Raw genomic sequence first — 21,635 nt, forward strand, 5'->3', positions numbered from 1 at the left:
CATAAATAACATACTAATATAATAATAATAATAATAATAATAATAATAATAATAATAATATAATTTTGGAAGTGTTTACAGGCTATTTCAGCCTACAAATTCAATTCACCTATCTGGGTAGTAGACTCACAAAGGATAAAGTATTTTTTATGTCAGCACATTTAGTATAAAAAGCTATGTACTGTGTTTTGAAAAAAAGTAATTTTAAAGCAAGATAGTTTTTTAATTATGTGCTTCCAGTCTTTTCCTCTCCTTTTCTCTTTTGTTAATTTAAATTAATTTTATACAAGCGTCAAATTATAAGGGCTTTTCCTTTTTAACTAAAGTAAAGAGAGGCATACCCCAAAATCATATTTTGTCTAGAGATTGCCATTGTCTTAAAGCAGCCTCATACTTTATAATGACTTTGTTAACAGGGTGAGCAACTAACAACAATTGCCAGCATGAATAGCACTATTGCTCAAAAAGCAAAATCTTAAAACACATGTGCCTCATATTACCACCTTAGTTTTTAAATCTGTGACATGAAGTTTATGACTCAGAGACACATTTCAGAAGACAAATTGGTTTGTGTGTAGGGTTGGGATAGAGCATACACAGGGAGAAGGACCAGGTGCGTACATATCAGCAACACTGTCAAAGCCGCCTGAGACCACTCAAACCCTGGAGGAGAAACCAGAGCCTCCTGCAGCTGAATCTGACAGTGATTCATCAAGTTAAGATATAAGGTATGCAGGTGAATGGTCTATTATGGAGTTCAGAATTGAAATATATGTGTATGAATCATGATATGACATCATTTTTGTCGTTAAACCTTTGCATGCCATTAGGCAATAGATCAGCTCAGTACAGTTGCCTTTAAGACTGCACAGGTGAAGGGACCAACTCAGTGCTAATCATTTAGTAGAGCATGTCTGTCAATAGATGGTATCAAATGTTATCTACTGATAATTAGTGGAAAGAACATGCATTCATGTTATCTATATCAGTGGTTGTTTATAAGTAGTCTCTCACAGTATTCAGGGGTTTTGTGTGCAATGGCAATCACCCCAAAGCACTGTGGCATTTATGGGCTTGGCAGACAAAGGATTAATACTACCCCTACACTTTTAAAAGTGGAATTGAATCACAAACAGCCCACAGAAGCATACATGTAAACTTAAAGAATCTGATGCTTTCATCTGAAACAGAAAGGTTAGAAATTAAACAAGCTATAATTAATGTATTATTGACATAACAGCGTAAAATAAGTACCACAGCAGAGCTCCAGTCCCCACTAAAGAAAGACACCATGGTGCCGGCATGAACCACTGTGGCTCACTTACAGCTCCATAGGTATGTAATATATCGTAATTATAATAGTGATCCCAGTTTTTGCACCTGATTGCTACAGCACTATAGTGCCTGGAACCAAACAACAGCTGCTATGGTTGGCCATATTACTTGTTAAAAATAATACTTCTGGAGATGACTCTGCTCTTCCCTTGAAGTGATTATATTGACAGATATTTTTATTCAGTTGTCACATATAGTAGACATTTTCCAGCATCTAATTTTTTGTTAAACAAAACACAAGGATAAAGTGACAAGGATGTGAAACTAGCCACTCACCTCCATCTAGTGCAAAGTTCAGAATAATGGAGTTTTCCTTCCACTTGTCCATACATATTCACAGAATGGTGCTTAATTAAGAACTTTATTACCTTTAACTTTGTTTACTATACAGGCTTACTCTGCCACACATGTTATGCAGTTCTGCAATGTAAACTTCTTTTCAGGTCTCAGAAGTTGATAACTGCAGGCATCAGTGTCCTTCCTGAATGGACCAAACTAACTCTACATGATGACTGTAAGAGCTTGAGCTTACCGTGTCAAATACTCTTCAACAAACGGACAATACAACCTTTAGGTTAGGTATTCTATTAGCACTAGTTATTTGAAACAGTTATGTAAATGTGTTTTATTGAAAACATAAGTAACTTGTTGGATTTGAGTTCCTCAAAGCAGTGACTATGAAGAACACTGTCTTTCGGGAAGTGACAGTGTAGTCTGGTAGAATTTCACCAACTTTTAAGAAGGATGTACCGCTTCCATCTTCAGGACTAAGTGAAAGCCAGGCAAGCAACCAGCAAGCATACTAAATAGTATGCCTGCTGCTTGTTTCATTCCAGTTACTTGCTTGGCTTCCCTTTTACCCAGATGATGAAGGCAATCCTCAGAAAAGTCAGTGAACATCTACTGGATTACATGGTGTCACATCCCAGTAAATAGTACTCTTAAGTAACTGTTATTTTCAGTTTTACGCCATTTTTGGATGTAACTGCCACTGTTCACATACTGGTGTGTGACTGAGTTGTTTGATGCATGTCCTTTGAATGTTGAATGTGTGTTTACTTGGAAGAAACTGTTGCTTTTACCATTCCAAACAGTGTAGCTAACACTAAGGAAGCCACTTTCCCTTGACGTAAATAAAGATTAAATCCAAGATTTGTGGTCCTTGCAGTAGTGTTTATGGAAATTACTGTCTTCTGGGTTAGAATGTCATGTAGGCTGGTAGAGTGTTACTCGTGGTTCAGAGAAACAAGCTACTTGCATCTTCCTGGTACCCTGAAGATAGAGCAAAATATCACATCTGTTAAAATTAAAATAAAATCTTGGGAAATATAAGGTTACCTAGTTGGCAACACTGATTCTGATGGAAGCATGTTGTAATTCGATTTCTTACGTAAATATAGAGCTGGTCCTATAGAAAATTAGAATAATAGTCAGTTGCTCTAATGCAGACTGAAAGATATATGAGAAATATTTAGCTAAGTAGACAAATACGTGTGAACTGAGGCGTAAGTAATATTTATTTTTTAGATGGCAAGTAAGAGGCCGGCCTGCATTCCTTTATATTCCCTGTGGCTTGCTCATAACCTGTTCACATAACATGATAATGTCTTATGGCATTCATCATATTGTAATGGAAGCTGTTGCTTCAACATGTACACTGAATTTTTGACATTAGATACACTGAAAGCTCTGGTACTCATTTTATTTGTATAAACTCAAAAATCAGATTTTTATCTGATGTGCAAGTGTACACACACTTTCACATCACTTGTTGACAAGTTCCTTTTCAAATTAAAAACAGTAGAAGAGGTGTGGAGTCAGCAGTTGCAACGAACAGTTAAAAGTTTCTTGGAATTTATGATACAATTAGACCATCTTCATTATCACCATTATATTGTCGAGTTGGGTCATTAAAGCCTATTCCTATGAATTCAAAGATGACTTTGGTCTCTCCATGGTGATTTTGGTCATCCTTAGCAGAGGTAAAAAACTAATCCTTCTGCATTAATGGAATTAGAATTCCTGTATTGTATTGGTGTGTCTTACCTGTAAATTATGCCTTCACCCTAAACACATGCTTGATGTATTACGCTATCATTTGAACAATTATGTCATAAAAATATTACCAGTAACAGGGCATCCATGAGAAAACAAAAAGTTTAGAAATTAACAAGCTTGCCATATCACTTACAGTTGCTCTACAATGTATATACCTAACATGCATATAACTGTACAGAAAGAACAAAAATTATGAAAATACATTCAAAATGTAAATAAATGAACATATAGAAGATTGAATGTATTTACAGCAGTAAATATTTCGACTGTGGTCTTTTAGGTTTAGTCATCATACAGATCTCTTTGTCCTGATGGTGGAAGCAAGAAGTTCCTCTGAAGAGTTGGCAAGCATATATGAGATTAGATTATCATCTAAAAATTGTAAACACTCGGTGTATAAATATAAGTATCTAAGAAATGTTATATAAATCTTAGTGTACACATTTTTTTGACCATTTAAGAAGATAAAAATGTTTAGAAACTTTTAATATGTAATTTGCAGAAACCAAACCTGTAAGTGCAATATTTGAGGTTATCATGGTAGTGGCTATGAAGATCAGTCTGCTTGGATATGAGAGTATGTAGGATGGCAGAAGTGTACACATATTTTGGAGGAACCTTCTGCCTCCATCTTCAGGCTAGAAAAATAAACTGAGCAAGGAAAATATATGCAGATATAGTGAGAAGGAGGAGTTGTCCTGGTCTTTCCTCTTTCTACCATATTTTCCATGCTCCTCTTGGTCTTATTCCATGATGATGGAGACAGTGGGTTTCTCCAAAATTTTGGTAATGATCTGCCAGACCGTACAGCATCACATTCCCGAAGAGAGTAATCTAGAACCTAACTGGGCAAACAATCCTAAGCCTGACAAAAGCAGAATTTGAACCTTAGCTCAGAAACTTGATCTTGTGGCCTCTTTCATCCAACAAATATTGGGAGTTTGTACATATTATCACAAGCACATAAAATGTATATTGACATGAAGCTTCTGTATAGGTAGACGGCCCCACAGCTGTTGAACATGCTGCTTAAGAAAAATGTCATTTAGCAGTAGTGTAAAATAGAAACATTATGACTGTCAGAAACTTAGCCATATACTTCTTCTATGTTCTTGGTTCCATAATACAGAAGAATCCACATGGACCATATTTCTTTGGAAGGTAAAGGAGCATTGATCTGAAAGATAAAGCGAGAATGAAATTTGATTTAATATACAAAAATATTTGATATGCCAGAATAATGTATCTGTGTTCATACTTACTTACAGCATGTCCTTTTATCTTTTCCTGATATGAATTGAAACATTATTCCTCAGAAGTAAGGAATACAGATTTCACTGAATTGTACAGTTTAAATTGGATCTGGAAAATGACACATTTAGTAGGTATGAACATGTAGAAGCACGTAAGTTCTGAAGTCTACATTGCATTGATCATATTGTGATCTGAGGTGTGACACAGTATAGCTATGTAGGTGAATACCAATTTATGAAGAACTTTTAAGGTAAAGGAAGTATGTCCCTCCAAAATGTTGACATTCACCTATAAGCTGCATGGTATCATAAAGCCAAAAGATCACAATATGAATGGAGAATATTCTTTTAATACATTTTTCTGTCAGTCCTGATCTAGTATGGAAAACTATTTCAATTCATTGATATTCTGAATATTATGTGAAGGCTGTGAAAACTTTAAGCTCCCTGTGAGGGGCTGCATATTGAAAATTTGCCCATTTTGCTTCCATATGCTTCAAGAGATTGCTTCCAAATTTTAAACAGATGGAAATCAATTTATAATTTTATTATTAAGGCTAAAAATTCTGTCTTGGTATTTTTCACTGACATATGGCCATACTCTTTTAACAGCTAGAGCTTATTCATTTGGAATGGAGGCCATTTGGATATATGAGAAGTCTCACTGGATGAAAGCCAGAATGACTTAGTTATTATAAATATTATATGTATTATCCTCCGATAAGTAGGGAAGGTAATTACCAAGGCCCACCTGCATGTATTTATCAAATTGAAAACATCACCATGATTTTTCAGTGATGAACATCATTGCAATTGTTACACTGCAGCTCAGTCTGTCTCTTAAAGAGCAATAAAATGGTCAAAGTCCACCCACCATTTGGCTTAACTTTTCTTCATTGGAGGATAGTAGTATAACTACATAGAACTGGGTTGTTCATATTAAGCATTTGTTTTTAAATCTTGGATTTAATTTTAGTGAGATATAGGTATGTTTTTTTTTTTTTAAGACAAATCCAAATAGAATGCTAGTGCAACAAATAAGTCTCCTGCTGTACACATGCTGTACTTACTGGCTGTGACATGTACTCAAAGACCCAAATTATTTATTTATTAAAGATCTACATTCATGTCTTTTTAGTCATATCTTAAAACAGTGAAGCCAAGTGAATCTAATCATTAGAACAGTGTACAGAGTATTTATTTCTTATAGATTTGTATATAAATTAATTAAAGTCAAACTACAATTGTGGGCTGAGATGCTCTAGATGATATTTTTATAGCAACCAAAGGAGGTGTGAGATATGAGGTTCTCATGGCAATGAGGATTAAGATTGCAGTCTTCTGAGGTGTGATACTGTTGTGGGATGTCAATGTTCACTGAGAAAACCACTTGAAACTCTAACAACAAATGCTTATTGCTCTTAGAACGGGTATTACAGATGAGCGGGGAACGTGTCTGAAGAATACCAATGGGTACTCCATTCATAGCAGTTAGCCTGGTTTACTGATGATGGTGCTAGGTGGAGGCCACTAAAAGGGGAATTTTGTCTAGCTGCCTCTTCTTTGTAGCAGCCCAGTGTTCTTCTTTTGCTGCTGCTCAGTGTTTGCGAACTGACAGGATAATGGCGAGTCTGCCTTCCTAGCAGAGCTATGGTGCGTGCACCGGCAGAGTCGGCTGTCTACGCTGCGTGCACTGCAAAATTGGTGCAGCACTATTAATGGAAAGTTGCAGTTGTGGTGATCTCTTACTGACAGTGTAGCAGCAACTGATGTGACTGATGCTAGCCTGCTGGAGGTCCACATTTTTATACCATTACCACTGGGCAGCATGCAAACCAGTTAATGTTGGAGCTGCGGTTATGAGCGCTGATTGGGGAGTGCTTGTGTGGATGTACAGACAACCACGCCACAAGGTGTAGCCTATAAATATTGCCTGCTTTCAGTACACTATGGGAGTTGTCTGTTACACCCTGTGGGAGGTTCCCACACTGTGTATAGTAAAGTCCAAAAGATTTGACATCTGCTCTAGGGGTTGGAACACTGTCTTCAGTTTTTCAGCCTGGGAAATCTGACCCCACTCTTTTTCCAGGAAGAAAGATAAGCTGAATTGCCAGATCATTTTCAAACTGGATGATTTTACCACGCAGTAGAAAATTGTTATGTCCACTATATTTTTTGACCGTAGCAAGAAGAGCAAGCTCTTCACAGAAGAAAAGTGTAAAAAGGGGGCTTCTTAGCAGACGGCCTAACAAATTCATCATAAAAGAAGGGCTGGGAATGAACATCCACTCATATTCAAATACTTTCTGGGGTTCTGCTGGATTCATCAAGATTTTGTTGATTTCCAGCAGTTTGAAGGAACCTGCTGCCATTGTCTTCAGGCTAGAACAGCCTCTTCTACACTGAAGATGGAGGCAAAAGATTCATTGAAAACACTGGTATTTATCTATGAAACTACAAACTGTCACATCTCAAATGCCTGTAATCTTAGTGATGATTTGTCACTTAATGTAAATAGTGTAAATAATGGTATTTATCTATCAAACTACAAATTGTCATATGCCAAGTGGCTGAAATCTTAGTGATGATTTGTCACTTTGTGTATATAGTGTAAATAATGGTATTTATCTGCCACACTACAAATTATCACATCCAAAATTACTGTAATCTCAGTGATGATTTGTCACTTAGTGTAAATAGTGTAAATAATGGTAATTATCTACCAAACTGCATATTATCACACCTCAAATTACCATAATTTTAGTGATGACTTGCCACTTGGTGTAAATAGGCCTTGTAGTTACTTGTTTAAATAGCACTACTATAATCTTTGTTTTTATTGATTACCATCAGCAGATATTATCTGTTGCCTTAAAATGTAAAAATGAATTATAACATAGTGCAAGATGTACATTTACTGTACAGCATCTAGAGTTCTGAGAATGAAGAGAGTTATTTCTGTATTGGTGGTGATGTTACCAGGTTATAAACCTACCTAATTGTGCAATATTATTTGTAAGTATATTAATTTCCTGCATGGAAGAAACTGGATATCCACACAGATATCTGCAGAGAGATCACATGTCAGAAACTAAGATCTGACTCCCACTTATGATGTTGGAACTGTTTCCTCTGCCATTTATTTCAACATCTGCATCATTCAGGCACAGCTGCATTCAACCATGTGATTAAAGCCACTCATAATGTTGAAATGAGCCAGTGTATAAATGTGGTAGCATATTTTGCAGTCACATTATTGTATAGTTTTTCACTTATGAAAGAGATTATTTTAATAAAACGTGTAAATATTCCAAATATGTGCCATTCTATAACATTCAGCACTTTAATGTTGAATAATATAAAGCTCAACTCATTATTTCGCATGGTAATCATCTATGTCCCTTTGAAATGAATATTTAAGAGTTATAGCATGGGCAGACCTGACATTCATACCAAGTCTTACCATGATAAAATCCATAGTTATAATACAAATATTAATCAAAATAAAATACACAATCAAGACCCAACTAATAGCCTTTTCTTTTTCCTGCAGGAATCAACACAAAAAATTAAAGAAACATGTTTTATTTATTTGTGGTTTATTTACTGACACCATCAGAACTTCAGACTATATAGTTTCAAATTATGAGATGATCAGTGAATACTGAATTTAAAATGATATGTAAGTAAGCAGTCACAGCTTAATTTAAGGTATTATCTGAGAATTTACGTGGTGATACTGAGGAAAACCAGAAGGAACCTCAGTCAGGATAGCCAGACTGGGGGAAGATATTTCAACCCAGGATCTTTCTGATATGAAGAAATAGTGCTGCCCACTCAAGCACAATGTCCAGTCACATTATGTACCAAAAGATATAAAATTCATAAGTTACAGACATAGAGATTCCACTTGATGTCTCTTACATGTCCAGCAAAAAGTGACAACTAAACAAAAAAAAGTGATTGCTTCATACTACACATGTCAGATGTTGACTTTGTACATGACAAAATCTGTGTGTATTGCCTCTCTTCCCAGCAGATTTCTCCCACAGGAATTTGCATTTTATAAAATTGCAAAGCCTGTGTCATATAGCAGCAAGCCAAAGACTAAAAACATAACTAAACTGTAAATACAAACATGACACATATGTAAATATCATGTATGTTTATGCATATATAAACTCACTTTCTAAATGAAAGCTTTCATGTATGTTTATGCATATACACATATAAACTCACTTTCTAAATGAAAGCTTGTTCTGATTAACCGGACATGTGCGAAGAAACACTAGAGTAGTTATTACTCCAGGCATTGGAGTAGTTATTAAGTTAGACATAGTTCCTGAAGCTTCATCCAGGGCATGTATATAAACATAGTAATTAAGCAGATTTTTTAGTATAACTCCAGTGTTACATTTTGGATTTTTATTTCTGACGGTGGTGACTATGTAGAGTACAGTTTTCTGGGTTGTAGCACCACACATTATGGTGACAGCCTAATACTTTTATGTAGCATACACCTCCATCCTTAAGGTCAAAACTTAAGCTAAGCGAGAAACAAGCAGAAAACAGACTGCCAGCTTAGGTTGTCTTACACTTCACTCAAGAAGATGGAAGCAATGCATTTCTCTGAAAAACCAGGCTGTCTCCAGTCTAGATGGTGCTATAACCCAGAAGACCTTCCTCTTGTCAGTCATGCAGTTCAACCTGAAGTGGTCCAGATATCTGTAACAATTTCTAGTATGTGCACATGTAAAGTGAGAAGCTCCAAAATCTCCAGTAGTTGTCATAATATATTATATAAGGTAATAAGAACATGCCAGTGTATTTAGAGTCTAAATATGTTACTAAGCCAGCTTTGTGTTTTAGAAGACTACGTTTTAATTAATGCAGTATTTCATGCATGGATTTCAGTTTCTTTCATACTTTTGATTTCCAGTACCAGATTTACATACAACATGTGACTTGACAAACCCTTTCACATGCAAACATATATCAAAAGAACTTTTTGAAATAGGAATTTGCACAGAACCACTTATACTGTGTGCATCTAAGTAGCCTTTCTGATCAAGCAAAAGGAGAAACATTATAGTTATAGATTTATCTCTGTAATACGTCACTTGGGTCAGTACTTTATGGAACCAAGTGACTATTTTGATGCCCCCACATCCAAAATCCTGTGCTTCATCCGAAGTGTGGGGTTGCTGAGGGAATAATTAAAAAAAGGGGAAGCACAATAGACCTAAGGTCGCGGTGCAAGGGCCGAGAAGGCCTATCCCTCATATATTCTATTCTATTCTATCTCTGTAATATATCAAAGTTCATTGAAATGTAACATCTTCAATTATACACCTCATTTTCTACGGATTTGGAAATGAGAATTCTGTAGTCTATAACATTACACTTAAAATCCAAGGCTTGAAAGTTTTATGTCCTTAATGACAGCATCCTCAATCACTGATTTGTAGACTGGCAACAGCCATGACTTAATTTATGCTTTTCCACAAATTCTAGTTAGTGTTTTATATACACTTTCCCACTGGAAAGATTAATATTTTACAACTATCATTTTATTTTCTTTCTCTCAGTTCTTATGTTACTAACCTGTGCCTTTGAGCATAATTTTTAACCCTGACATGTTCTAGTTATAATTCATCTTCAGGGGGAAATACCAGATAGTAAAGGAAACTTTACAAGGTATATGTATGAAAGAAAGATTTGTATAAGAAGTTAGAATTAATATTATATTAAATTTGCTGATGTAAACCATTTTTAAGTGCAATTTTATATATATAAATAAATTGTGTGTCATACTAAAGTAAGACCTCACTAATTCAGACTAACTAGGAGCAACCCCTTTTCCAAATTAGTGGAAATATGAATTATATAAGTGCTACTAATAATATGTTCAGGGAAGTTATAAAATAGACTTGCTGTGTATTTTTCAGTAATACATCTTTACTTTGAAACTTAGATTGCATATCATAAAATAAATTTACTTGTAAAATGAAAAAATGTAAGTTTTGATGTCATACTTAGAAACAATTTAGGTAGCCTACATACTTAGTATTACTGAGACCCTGTTTAAAAAATAAACTTATTTTGGTTTTTGTTCCTCTTTTGTGCTCTTCTTTTACTACACCTTTGGTGACCATAGTAGTTTGATCATCAAGGTTGTAATGTGCGAAAAACCAAAACAGTTGTCTGAATTATTGCCAATTCCAAATTAGTGAAGTCAAATTAGTAAGGTTTCACTGTATTTTGTGTGTTGCTGCCTCATGCTCAGTTTTTACAGTGATCTTGCACAACATTGATGAGTGGTTCTTGGGAACCACACAGCAATGACCATTTTCAATATAGTAAATTTTTGTATTGTGAATTACTGATATTAGGCCAATGAAAATATATGTAATTTGACTGTGAATTTCTGTGTGTGTTTCATGAGTATTAACCTCTCCATCTGGAGAATATGATGCAATGTGACACACATTCTTGTAGTTCAGTATGTTTGCATTAAACATATTTTGAATTAGTCATAAGATTACAATTGCTATCTGAAATGTTAATTTAATTCTGATATGTATACATATGTATAGCCATTACATGTATTTAATTTCAATTTATGAATACTGAACTCAGATTTGAGGAACAAGGGAGTGCAATCTAGTCAAAGATATTGTACGTAGAAACCGAGCAATCTCGGTGATTGTAAATAACTCACTGTGCCATAACAATGTAAATAATTAGAGTCTCAGTAACTCAGCTGAAGTGATGATCTCTTACATGTCTCCATGACAGATGTAGAAAAGTTTGTAAAGTCTGTGTATGTGCATCTGTTTGTAATGGTTTGTTTGTGTGTAAGTTCTCCCAGTTGCTCTTACTGTAGGCTAAGAGATGAAATACAACAACATTAAAGAGCAGTCTCTTAACTGTCAGTGGTAATGGAGGACACAACTAGCATGAATATCTCAAGAAAATTTTAAAGATGTTATTATATAACGTAATTTTTCTTTGCATTTGAGGCAGTGTTGCCTCTTCCTTAGAGGTTCTGAATCTATGAAACATTAATTTATTCTAAAGCAGTGTGTTTTATTACTGCAAACAATAGAGTCATTCTTTAGTTCATTCAAGAGAAGTTGAAAGGCTGACTTATCTTCTAAATTAACGCCATCTTACCATTCTCACTTTCATTTGATTAAATTGTCTGGCCTTGCTGGTTGGTACCTCATAATCAGATATCCTGCAGTCAACCAGCAGCCACTGTTCACTGTTCTCAGTGTCGACATTCACATAGCTGTCCATATGCTTTAAAATTATTGCTATCTCAACTGCAGAAAATGTTTCCTTGTCAGAATTCAAGCATTCAGTTTCTTCATTGATTTCCTCTTGAATTTTAAACTGTGTATTTTCAGAGACTTATTCCAGTTTTTCATGATTTGCTTGGATTACACTGACAATTGTTTAAAATAGTTTTGTTTGTTAGTTTATTAGTTCAATAGGCCACAAACTACTTCACTCTTTTTCACACTATATAATTGTTTTGTCCTCATATTCTTGTGACATAATGTTTCCAGAAGAAAGAGTAAAAGAATATATGCAAGGCTATTGCCATCCCACCATTCATCGATTTGGATAGTCCAGGCCCCTTTCATTTTTCTTCTTCCTTCTGTCAGGCAAATCCTGACCCAGGCATTCCTTTCTATTTCTTGGTCATGCTCTGTAATGACTCATTTTCACCATTTTCAATACTGATCTATTTATGAAATATGAATCTCACTTTCTTTATTTCTGATTGATAACAGTCTACATTTTAGGGTGTCACAAGGATGTATTCATATTTAGCAATTATTTATCACAGTCATTCAAATTTTGACTATAAATATATATTTATAGAGCAGAGAAATAAACAAAATACTGCTTGAACATGTCTTGTATTATTGAACGTTAACTAATGTGATCTACATTTTAAAATATTCTTGAACATCAAAAAATATGAAGTATTATATTCTTGGATGTAATGCCATCTAGTGTAGCAAAAGTTCACGGACATTTCAAAGAAATGTACCGTCTCCATCTTCAGGGTGAAAGAACAAGTCAAGCAAGTTATCATTTATTGGTTGACAAAGCTTGCTTGTTGCCTGCTTCTTGTTCATGCTTGCTTGACTTAATTTTTGAACCTGGAGACAATATGTTCTTCTGAATTATCAATAAGCTTCTATTGAACTACATAGCGTTACATTCCAGAAAATATAAATCTTCATGTTCATTGTCACGAGAGCCTCAAATCCAACATCAGGAAATTAACCTAGGCATTTATGACCAGTATCCCATTTGTAAAGTTTTTTATGTTCTCATGCCCTTATTTGAGGCTTTCCAATCTTTATCTTCTTTTTAACTCGTCAAAGAACACAATTTTATAACAGTGCTCGTTGACCAGTCAAAAGGAAGATGAATATTGGGACATGATGGTCTGAGAACATAAAAGGTTGCTTGGCTTTAGACTTGAAATGCTGATTGTGATAATTATCTAGATTAATTTTCTGGTGTTCCCAGAATATTTCAAAGTGTCATAGGTCACACTAGTCAATGATTGGTAATTCAGATGTACTTTTTAAATTGTGACATACAAGTCACATTAGTTTTGTTCCTGAGAAACACCAAAGTTGGCAAGACTCAAGGTCTTATGAGAAGTAGGGTGTTAGGGGAACTTCGGCCATTTTAACATTCATAAAATCCTAGTACAGTTGTCTTTTCCTTCACAAAACACAAGAAATATACTTATATAGTACTATGTTCAAAAGTAAATGAAGTCATACTATATAAACATGGCCACAAGAAGATGTAATGCAGTGATAATCTGGAAATATACCTGATTCTGGGTAACATTACAGCCTTATTCCCAGCAAAGGGGGATCTCTTGGTGCAGAGGTCACAGACCCCCCCCCCACCCAAAAAAGAAAATAAGATACGTGAAACAAAACTGGATACAAGTTGAAAACCGAGGAAGCTTCGCTTCCTTGACTGCCAAAATCATGGTTAACAAGGGACTTCTGTATTTATATATTTGTATACAAATTAATAACAAGCTGGACTTGAACTTCCATTTTTCAGTTTGTTGGTAATTGTTAAGTTTTGAAAAGTACAGTTGTAAAATACAAATTTTCATTTTTATATTGTGACTGGTATAATGCCTATTAAAATTTCAATAGGGATATTTTAATTTCCCATCCCTAACAATGATTTTCACAGACAATTCTTTCACTGATTCACTCATATGCACTGTAAGTCCTTAAGGGCTTGCTGACTACGCATGCTATGAACTTGAGAGTTGGAAAGACAGCTTTATACAATAGGCAGCACTCCTAGATAGAAGTAACTTTCTTCAGCAAAGATCAAGACTGCAATACCAGCTGAAGCATAGATGCCTCTCACCGCCATTCTTGCTGCAGTCTTTCGAACCTAATGGTAATAACTGCAAGGAACAATGACTGCTACACAAAGCTGGAATAACACCAGTTTAGTGTGACCCAATCTTAAATATATATATGTAGTCAAGTTACAGTTTCATTGAGATATCACCAGTTGTGCCCTTGGAACCCAATGACAAATTCTGTAATAAATATTTCACTGAACATTCTTACATTTAAATCAGTTATACTGTTACTGTTATATGGCCCTGGGGTCGACTCAGCCTCTAACAGAAATGAGTACCAGGAATATTCTTGGGGGTAAAAGGCAGCCAGCGAGTAGGGCTGACAACTTTGCCGCCATCTATGAGCTGATTGCCTAGAAAATGTGGGAACCTCAACATCTCACAACCCTATGAGCCTTCACAGCCTGTTACAGGGATACCATTACTTTACTTTTTTTATACTATTACTGTTATTATAATGTTCATAACACATGACTGTTGAAATATAAACAGATCCATGCTTCTTAAGTTAGCGAATAAGTTGGAATAATTATGCAATAAATAAAGCAAGATCAAGAAATAAGAGTCTCACTGTAGAAAACAGAATATTTAATATGCCATGTGGCATCCTTGTGTATCATTGTTCTAATGAACATTTGTCAGTCTGTTTAGGACTTTTTAGACTTTCTCCATCGTCATAGGTTTTTATATGGAAACCTCAGTATTTTGGAAATGGATTCTATTTCTGTCTACTACTGGGGAGGGTATGAAAAATTTCTATCATCTTGGGCCCCTGGTTTTAGATATTCTCATATTCTGATACTCTCTCTATCTAGAAGCCCAACAGAACTGATGTTTTTCATATCCAGTCCATCTGACGACAGAAATGGAGCCCACTTCTGACATGTTAGGTTTTTATAAAAATAAACTTTGTAATGGGCAAAGTCCAAGAGAACAGCCAAAATTTGTGTGTCTCACTGTCTTCAGATAACTTAAATTGGTAATATATAACATTTGGATGTGTTTAAGTTGTATTTTATATAAAATACAAGGTAAGTAAAATCTCTGAAACACTGTTGACCCTTATCCCTGGGGAAGGACTCAAAGACACCATACATATTTGGTATAAAATGTAATGTGTGTGTGTGTGCATGCGTGCATGTGTGTTTATATGTATATATTATGTGTATATATGTATATATGATGTGTGTATATGTGTATATAATATGTATATATATATTAACTAAAAAAACTGTATATAACCAAATTCATACTGTTTGTAAACAAAAGTATGTACACTTTTATTTATGATATTTGTGCAATGACTGAAAAATACACCCATCAAACTGTAAATAAATACATGATATGTTTAGTATTTATAATATAGTAATGTATAATGTGTACATACATTACAGTGAAGAACCTGCAAACAATTGTAAATAGAAAACAGCACTATGAGTAACTGAAGGTTTAGTTTACAAAGTATCCTTATCAGAACTTCAATGGAAATAAAATATGTAGATTTTGAGCCACAAGACCAACTTTTTGACTGATATATGTTGAACATAATTTCCAGTGAAATCCCCGTGCAATTGGCAAAAATGTATACAAATGGCTGGATCCAAATTTAGGGACTCAAGGGTGCAATATATTTCAATGAGCCTAATTTATATGTAGAAAACTTAAAATATTATATTTTTTACATTAAAATTCGCACATTTGTGAGTGAAGAAAACAGTTAAGTTCTACTTCCCCCCCCCCTAATTTAAAGCAAATTCCGAAGTATGAAGGGAAAGCTATTTGGCAATAGTGACATCTGATGTATAACTTATCAGCTGCACTGTTAATAGCCAACAGTCTTGTGACTCTTAAGGCCATTTTCATTTAAGGTATATCATGTGAATTCATCATATAGATGGTATAAAACTAATTCCCAAGGTAGAATTCCCCATGTCTTATTATATTTTTATACACTATTTGGAATGTTTATGGAGTGCATATACACAAAACAATCATAACAGTTGAAGTTGACATAGTATTTGCTTCTTATTGGCTTATAGGCCAGTGAAATACTTTTCACACTGTACACACATTGTCTTTCATCATTGCAACAGTAACATGTCATGACACAGTGGACATATGGAAATATTCAGCATGTCATGAATTACACTTTCAGCTCATCTTTCTACGTGCCTCTTGTTTGTTTTCATACACTCCATAGGCATTCTGAATGAAGTACAGTGAGTATGCAAAGAATGTTTTGGTGAATACAATGGTCATTTCTGATTAAATGAGAAAGTTCACTGTGAATAAAATATCTGGTCAAGGTTATGGTCTTTCAGGTTACTGCTACTTGAGATCAATACTCTGCTTCCTTCCTTAAGTTAAAAGAGACCACAATTTTATATCCTGAAGATGGGGCTAGCAGGTTTATCCAAAATGTCAAACTGCATGGCTCTATAATTAAGAAGATTACAATGTGAAAATTAAAATGATTGTATTTGAACACACCTTCAGCTATCAAACAAAATTTAGTTTTAAAAGGATTGTATTTGAATACACCTTCAGCTATCAAACGAAATTTAGCTATGTAATTATAAATTTCTGTTTTTAAAGAACATTGCCATAGACTTTTCTGGGAGAAAAGAACAGGCTGCTTCAAAAAATTGTACACCACTTTTAATGACTTATGTCAATCTTAACTTGAAATCTTATTTAAATTTTTACAGTGATTATCTCTTGCCAGACTTTAGTACATAATTTATTATTATATGTATAGTAATGCCTACATATTCAGGTCTGAATGAAGTAGATTATGTATATATGAATGTGTTTATGTTTTAGTGTATTATTTATTGCATTTCAAAACAAAAGTATGAAATCTTCTTTGAAAGAAACTTCATTACAAATTTGTAAATAGAAATTAGATATATATGTAAATATGATACAGTGCAACTCCCACTTAAAGTTCCTCAACTAGAGATTCTCCCTCATTTAATGTCCAATTGCACTGAATCTGTGTCAGTAATCTCAGTGTTGTTGCATTTCTTCCATTTACAATTTTCCTCAGATTAGTGTTTATCGCCACTGCTCATTAAATAAACCTTAAATGGGGGTTTCAGTGTATTCAGTCTGTTTGTTATTTGCTTTTCATGTTCAGTGAACATAAAACCATCACAGCAAGACTATGCAAGTGAAAATGTATTTTGTAATAGATGTTTAGTTTAGCACATGTTGCTATCGCATAAATCGCAGCGAAACCAAAGCTGAGTTACTAAAAGCAACCAGAGACAGGCACTGTATAGCATTTATAGGCTTTAAATATAGAAATGATATACCTGTACAAAATTTTGATATTCAAGAATTTGTTTTTCAATAATCCAGGTTAGCTCAGTCAGTATATTGTCTAGATTATGAGCTGGATGTCCTGGGAATCAGGGCTTGATTCCTGGCAACACCAGAGATTTTCCTATTCTCCACAGTGTCCAAACCATCTCCAAAGCCTACCCCGCCTCCTATGCAATGAGTGCCTGATGTTCTTTTTCTAAAGTTAAAGCAGCCAGGGAATGATGCTAGCCACTTATGCCAATCTGGTGCCCAGGTTAAGAAAGCTTGGAGCTATACTTCTTCTCTTCCATATGTCATCATGCTCCAGTGCTTACTTAAACCCAAGGGTAACTTTACCCTTTTATTTAAAAAATACTTGGCATTGTATACATAAAACATTTCTTTTGGCAGGAGTTTTATTACACTACAGTTCTACATAATATATACACTTTTGAATAAAATATTACACTTTTTTAAATATAATATGTACATGATATCTTCAGTTCATCCAAATTTGACAAGTGATTTCTGTACATAGATGTCAAATACTGCATAAAATCAAAACATGACAATTTGAGTTAATTTATTTTATTTGCTGATCAATATCTGTGTGTCTTTGTTCATATACACCAAACACTCGCTTATTGCAGAAGTTTCATTCATGAAAAACAACACGGTTGGCAATATCACAGTTGTCAAATTCCAAGTCACAAGGGAAAATGGGAGAACTACGGCTGCTGTTAACACTCATCAGTGCTCAGGTTCCCTCTTCTTTGCCTAAACACTATAAGTATGCACTGATATTATTAATGATTATGCATGTTCATGTAACATGCTCATGAAAGAGAATAAATTTTCAATTTTATTATTTAACTTTAAGACATGTTAAGAGATTTTAGATTGTAATGACAATCAAAGCATCGAAAATATATGTGGGAGTGGAGGTATTAGCTCCACCATTCTTGACCTTGGCAATAGATGGAGGTGAATTGTCAGCTTATCGCTGCTTTAGGCCTGGGGAAAGAGCCCCCATCACCCATTGAATAGGAGGCTGGGCAGAGAAGAGAAAAAGCTTTTACCCCTGTCAGTAATCTAATCCTGACTTTCCAGCCCGTAGCCCATCTCTATGCCAACTGAGGTATCCCAGCTCACTGTTAGTGTGAATGCCAAAGATTGCTTTCATGTGTGCACAAATTAAAAAACCATGGATTCACTGGCAAAACTGATCAGCTAGAAAACTGTAGATAACTGAAATCTGTGTTTGGTGAGAAATTGCTGTATTCCTTTGTCTGTAACTTTAAAAACCCCATTAAAATTCTTAGTTTCATTATAATTTAATTTTCTAACATGTTGACATATTTATAAATGGAAGATTATGGACTTAGATATAAAATGGCATGTTTTTAGCAGAACAAATGAAGCATAATAATACAAGCTCAGAAAATAATAATGTCTTATCATCTCTTCAGCATTCTTTTATTCATATGTTATATTTTAGCGTCCTGTTGCACTGATTTAAGTCCATGATTTATTTAAACCGTCTTGCAGTGCATACACTCATCTATCTCCTTCTCTCACTCGCACTACATGTTTCGGCATAAAAATGCCATCTTCAGGTGCTTACTCAATCCACGCCAAACTAGTTCATTACATGCCTTGTCCTCACATTAAAATAACTAAAATATATATCTATCATATACATTGACAAATGTCAAACGTTAAAAATATTGAAATTGTTCAGGATTCCTCATCGCTACATCACACCTCACTACGCCAGTCACGCCCATCCTCCTCTGTTGGAGCACTCCTTCACTATCGTGTGTGTGTTGTGCTTTTATAGTATAACACACGCAGTCACAGGAGCAAGACACAACAAAAGCACAACACACACACGATAGTGAAGAAGTGCTCCAACAGAGGAGGATGGGCGTGACTGGCGTAGTGAGGTGTGATGTAGCGATGAGGAATCCTGAACAATTTCAATATTTTTAACGTTTGACATTTGTCAATGTATATGATAGATATATATTTTAGTTATTTTAATGTGAGGACAAGGCATGTAATGAACTAGTTTGGCGTGGATTGAGTAAGCACCTGAAGATGGCATTTTTATGCCGAAACATGTAGTGCGAGTGAGAGAAGGAGATAGATGAGTGTATGCACTGCAAGACGGTTTAAATAAATCATGTTCTTTTATTCATGTTTAATGTATTACATAAGAATACACTGATGATCTGAAACAAGCCTAAAGTACATATGTGTATAAATCGAATGCAACAAAGTAGTGTACACAGTATTATCTCGTTAGTAACGATTAATCCAAATAAATCATGTTCTTTTATTCATGTTTAATGTATTACATAAGAATACACTGATGATCTGAAACAAGCCTAAAGTACATATGTGTATAAATCGAATGCAACAAAGTAGTGTACACAGTATTATCTCGTTAGTAACAATTAATCCAAATATTCTTGCTAAAATTATTTAACAAGTATAAGCTCTATTGGTTGTATAACCATGATTATATAATTCTTTTGTATTGCTGAGATCTGATTATAATTTCAGTCTGGGAGAGTGAAAATTAATGACAAGGGAAGACAGAATAAGAGCCAAGAACATTTTAACAAGACATTGTCAAATATAAACTCTCAGTAATAATACTACAGTGCATACAATCAAGTGTGCACCGCGGCTGCAATTTGCCATGAGTCATACCACCGCAGAACGGATGCAGTCGCGGGGAGGAGTNAGGTCTGGTGAAGATGATGCCATACATAGAATGCAAAGTCTGATTAAAAAACTGAATTTAATTATAGGTTTACTTATACTTGTGCAAAATGTTTGATATTTTTAAAAAAATTTCTTTTATTACCTCATTTGTTAACATGCTAATTCAACATTTTAATGGCTAATTACAGCACTTGTATGAGTAAAAAAATAAAAAATTGACAGGCTACAGTTCTAACTGTATAATCACATGGTGTCATTTAGATTAAAAAGTAATTTGCTGAAAGAATTAACACGTTTGCCAACTGCATTAATAGCAAAAGTTAGCACTAACTCTGCCGACAAGCAGCAGGTGCTCAGTCAGTAGTTTGCTTGCATACACAGAGTTATTTTATTGATAGCAAAAGCACTTCTAACACAGGGTCAGTTACTGAATGAAACACTAAACACAGACAAATTGTGTTTCTACCAGGGCACATATGTAAACTACTTCAAGAACTGAAGGACAAAATGTAGAGCTCTCAGAAATGTTTACAAAAGGCAATAAATCTATGTAATGTTGCCCAATACATAAATTCTGAAGATTTAAGTATTCTGATGTGCTGGTATAATGATGCTTGATAAAAAAAAATACTGTGGCAAAGAGCCACCAACTCTCTGTGTTTAACAGAGTCACTATTGAATAAGTTAATTCAATCATGGTCTTATGAACTGTTTGTCTTACATACATTATATTTCTTCATTAGATATGTGTACCTTGTTTCAAAATACAGAGAAAGTCTCTTGCAGTCAGGGGTGGAAATGGCTTTTCAGAACTAGGTAGATGCTCCAGCTCAGTAGAAATGCCTGGGTAAATGACAAACGCATATTTAAAAGAAATTATTATGCTGTAGGCTCAAGAATTTGTTCCTAAACATATTATTGTTGGAACACAGTAGTTATAATGTGGGATGTTCTCACAGTGTTAAAGCACTGGAAATAGCTTCCTCAGAATGAAGTGCTCTGGAACTAAGTAGAAGGTATATATTCCTTCTATCCCACTCCAAGCCCTGCTTATGTTGCAGCTTGTAGCAACTGAAATGTTCTGGCTGTATCAGTTTATAGTATTTATTCAACATTAAAATTATAAATGTTTGTTAGATGTGAGATTCTCACATTGGTGACTGAAGAGTACTATTTTCTGGGATGTGAAGCCATGTAGTCTGGTAGAAGTTCACAGACATTTTAGAAGAATATACTGCCTCAGCCTACAGGGTTAAATAGTAAATCAAGTAAGAAACCAGGAAGAAGTATGAAGCAAAAAGAATGGTTTTCACACTTATCACTTCCCAGAAGATAATACTCTTGATTGCAAATGTTTACATTGTAATTGATTGGTCCATTAAAGATTATCATATAATAAGTGTTTAATCATCAAGTAAGTCAGATTCACTGAGAAAACTGTTCTCTATAGTCCCTAAACTTGAAAGAATTAACTTTCTTAGCAAGAAATGCCCCACCATATATATATATATATATAT

The 21,635-nt window shown here is 34.6% G+C and overlaps 1 protein-coding gene and 1 long non-coding RNA gene across 2 annotated transcripts in view; one reads left to right on the forward strand and one right to left on the reverse strand.

The window, feature by feature from the left end:
- The window catches only part of LOC111874148, a 6,928-nt gene extending 5,148 nt beyond the window's left edge, over nt 1-1,780 (reverse strand). Inside the window, exon 1 of the long non-coding RNA XR_002844495.1 lies at nt 1,612-1,780. This is a non-coding gene — a long non-coding RNA (uncharacterized LOC111874148). The remainder of the gene's footprint in view (nt 1-1,611) is intronic.
- The window catches only part of LOC111874146 (protein stoned-B), a 23,312-nt gene extending 21,450 nt beyond the window's left edge, over nt 1-1,862 (forward strand). The window contains exons 13-14 of the mRNA XM_023869382.2: nt 579-728; nt 1,779-1,862. Of these exons, the coding sequence (XP_023725150.1) occupies nt 579-720 (142 nt within the window). The 3' untranslated portion in view covers nt 721-728; nt 1,779-1,862. The remainder of the gene's footprint in view (nt 1-578; nt 729-1,778) is intronic.
- The last annotated feature ends 19,773 nt before the right edge of the window (nt 1,863-21,635 follow it).

This window comes from Cryptotermes secundus, unplaced genomic scaffold, assembly GCF_002891405.2.
Source record: "Cryptotermes secundus unplaced genomic scaffold, Csec_1.0 scaffold26, whole genome shotgun sequence".
Classification (NCBI taxonomy): Eukaryota; Metazoa; Arthropoda; class Insecta; order Blattodea; family Kalotermitidae; genus Cryptotermes; species Cryptotermes secundus.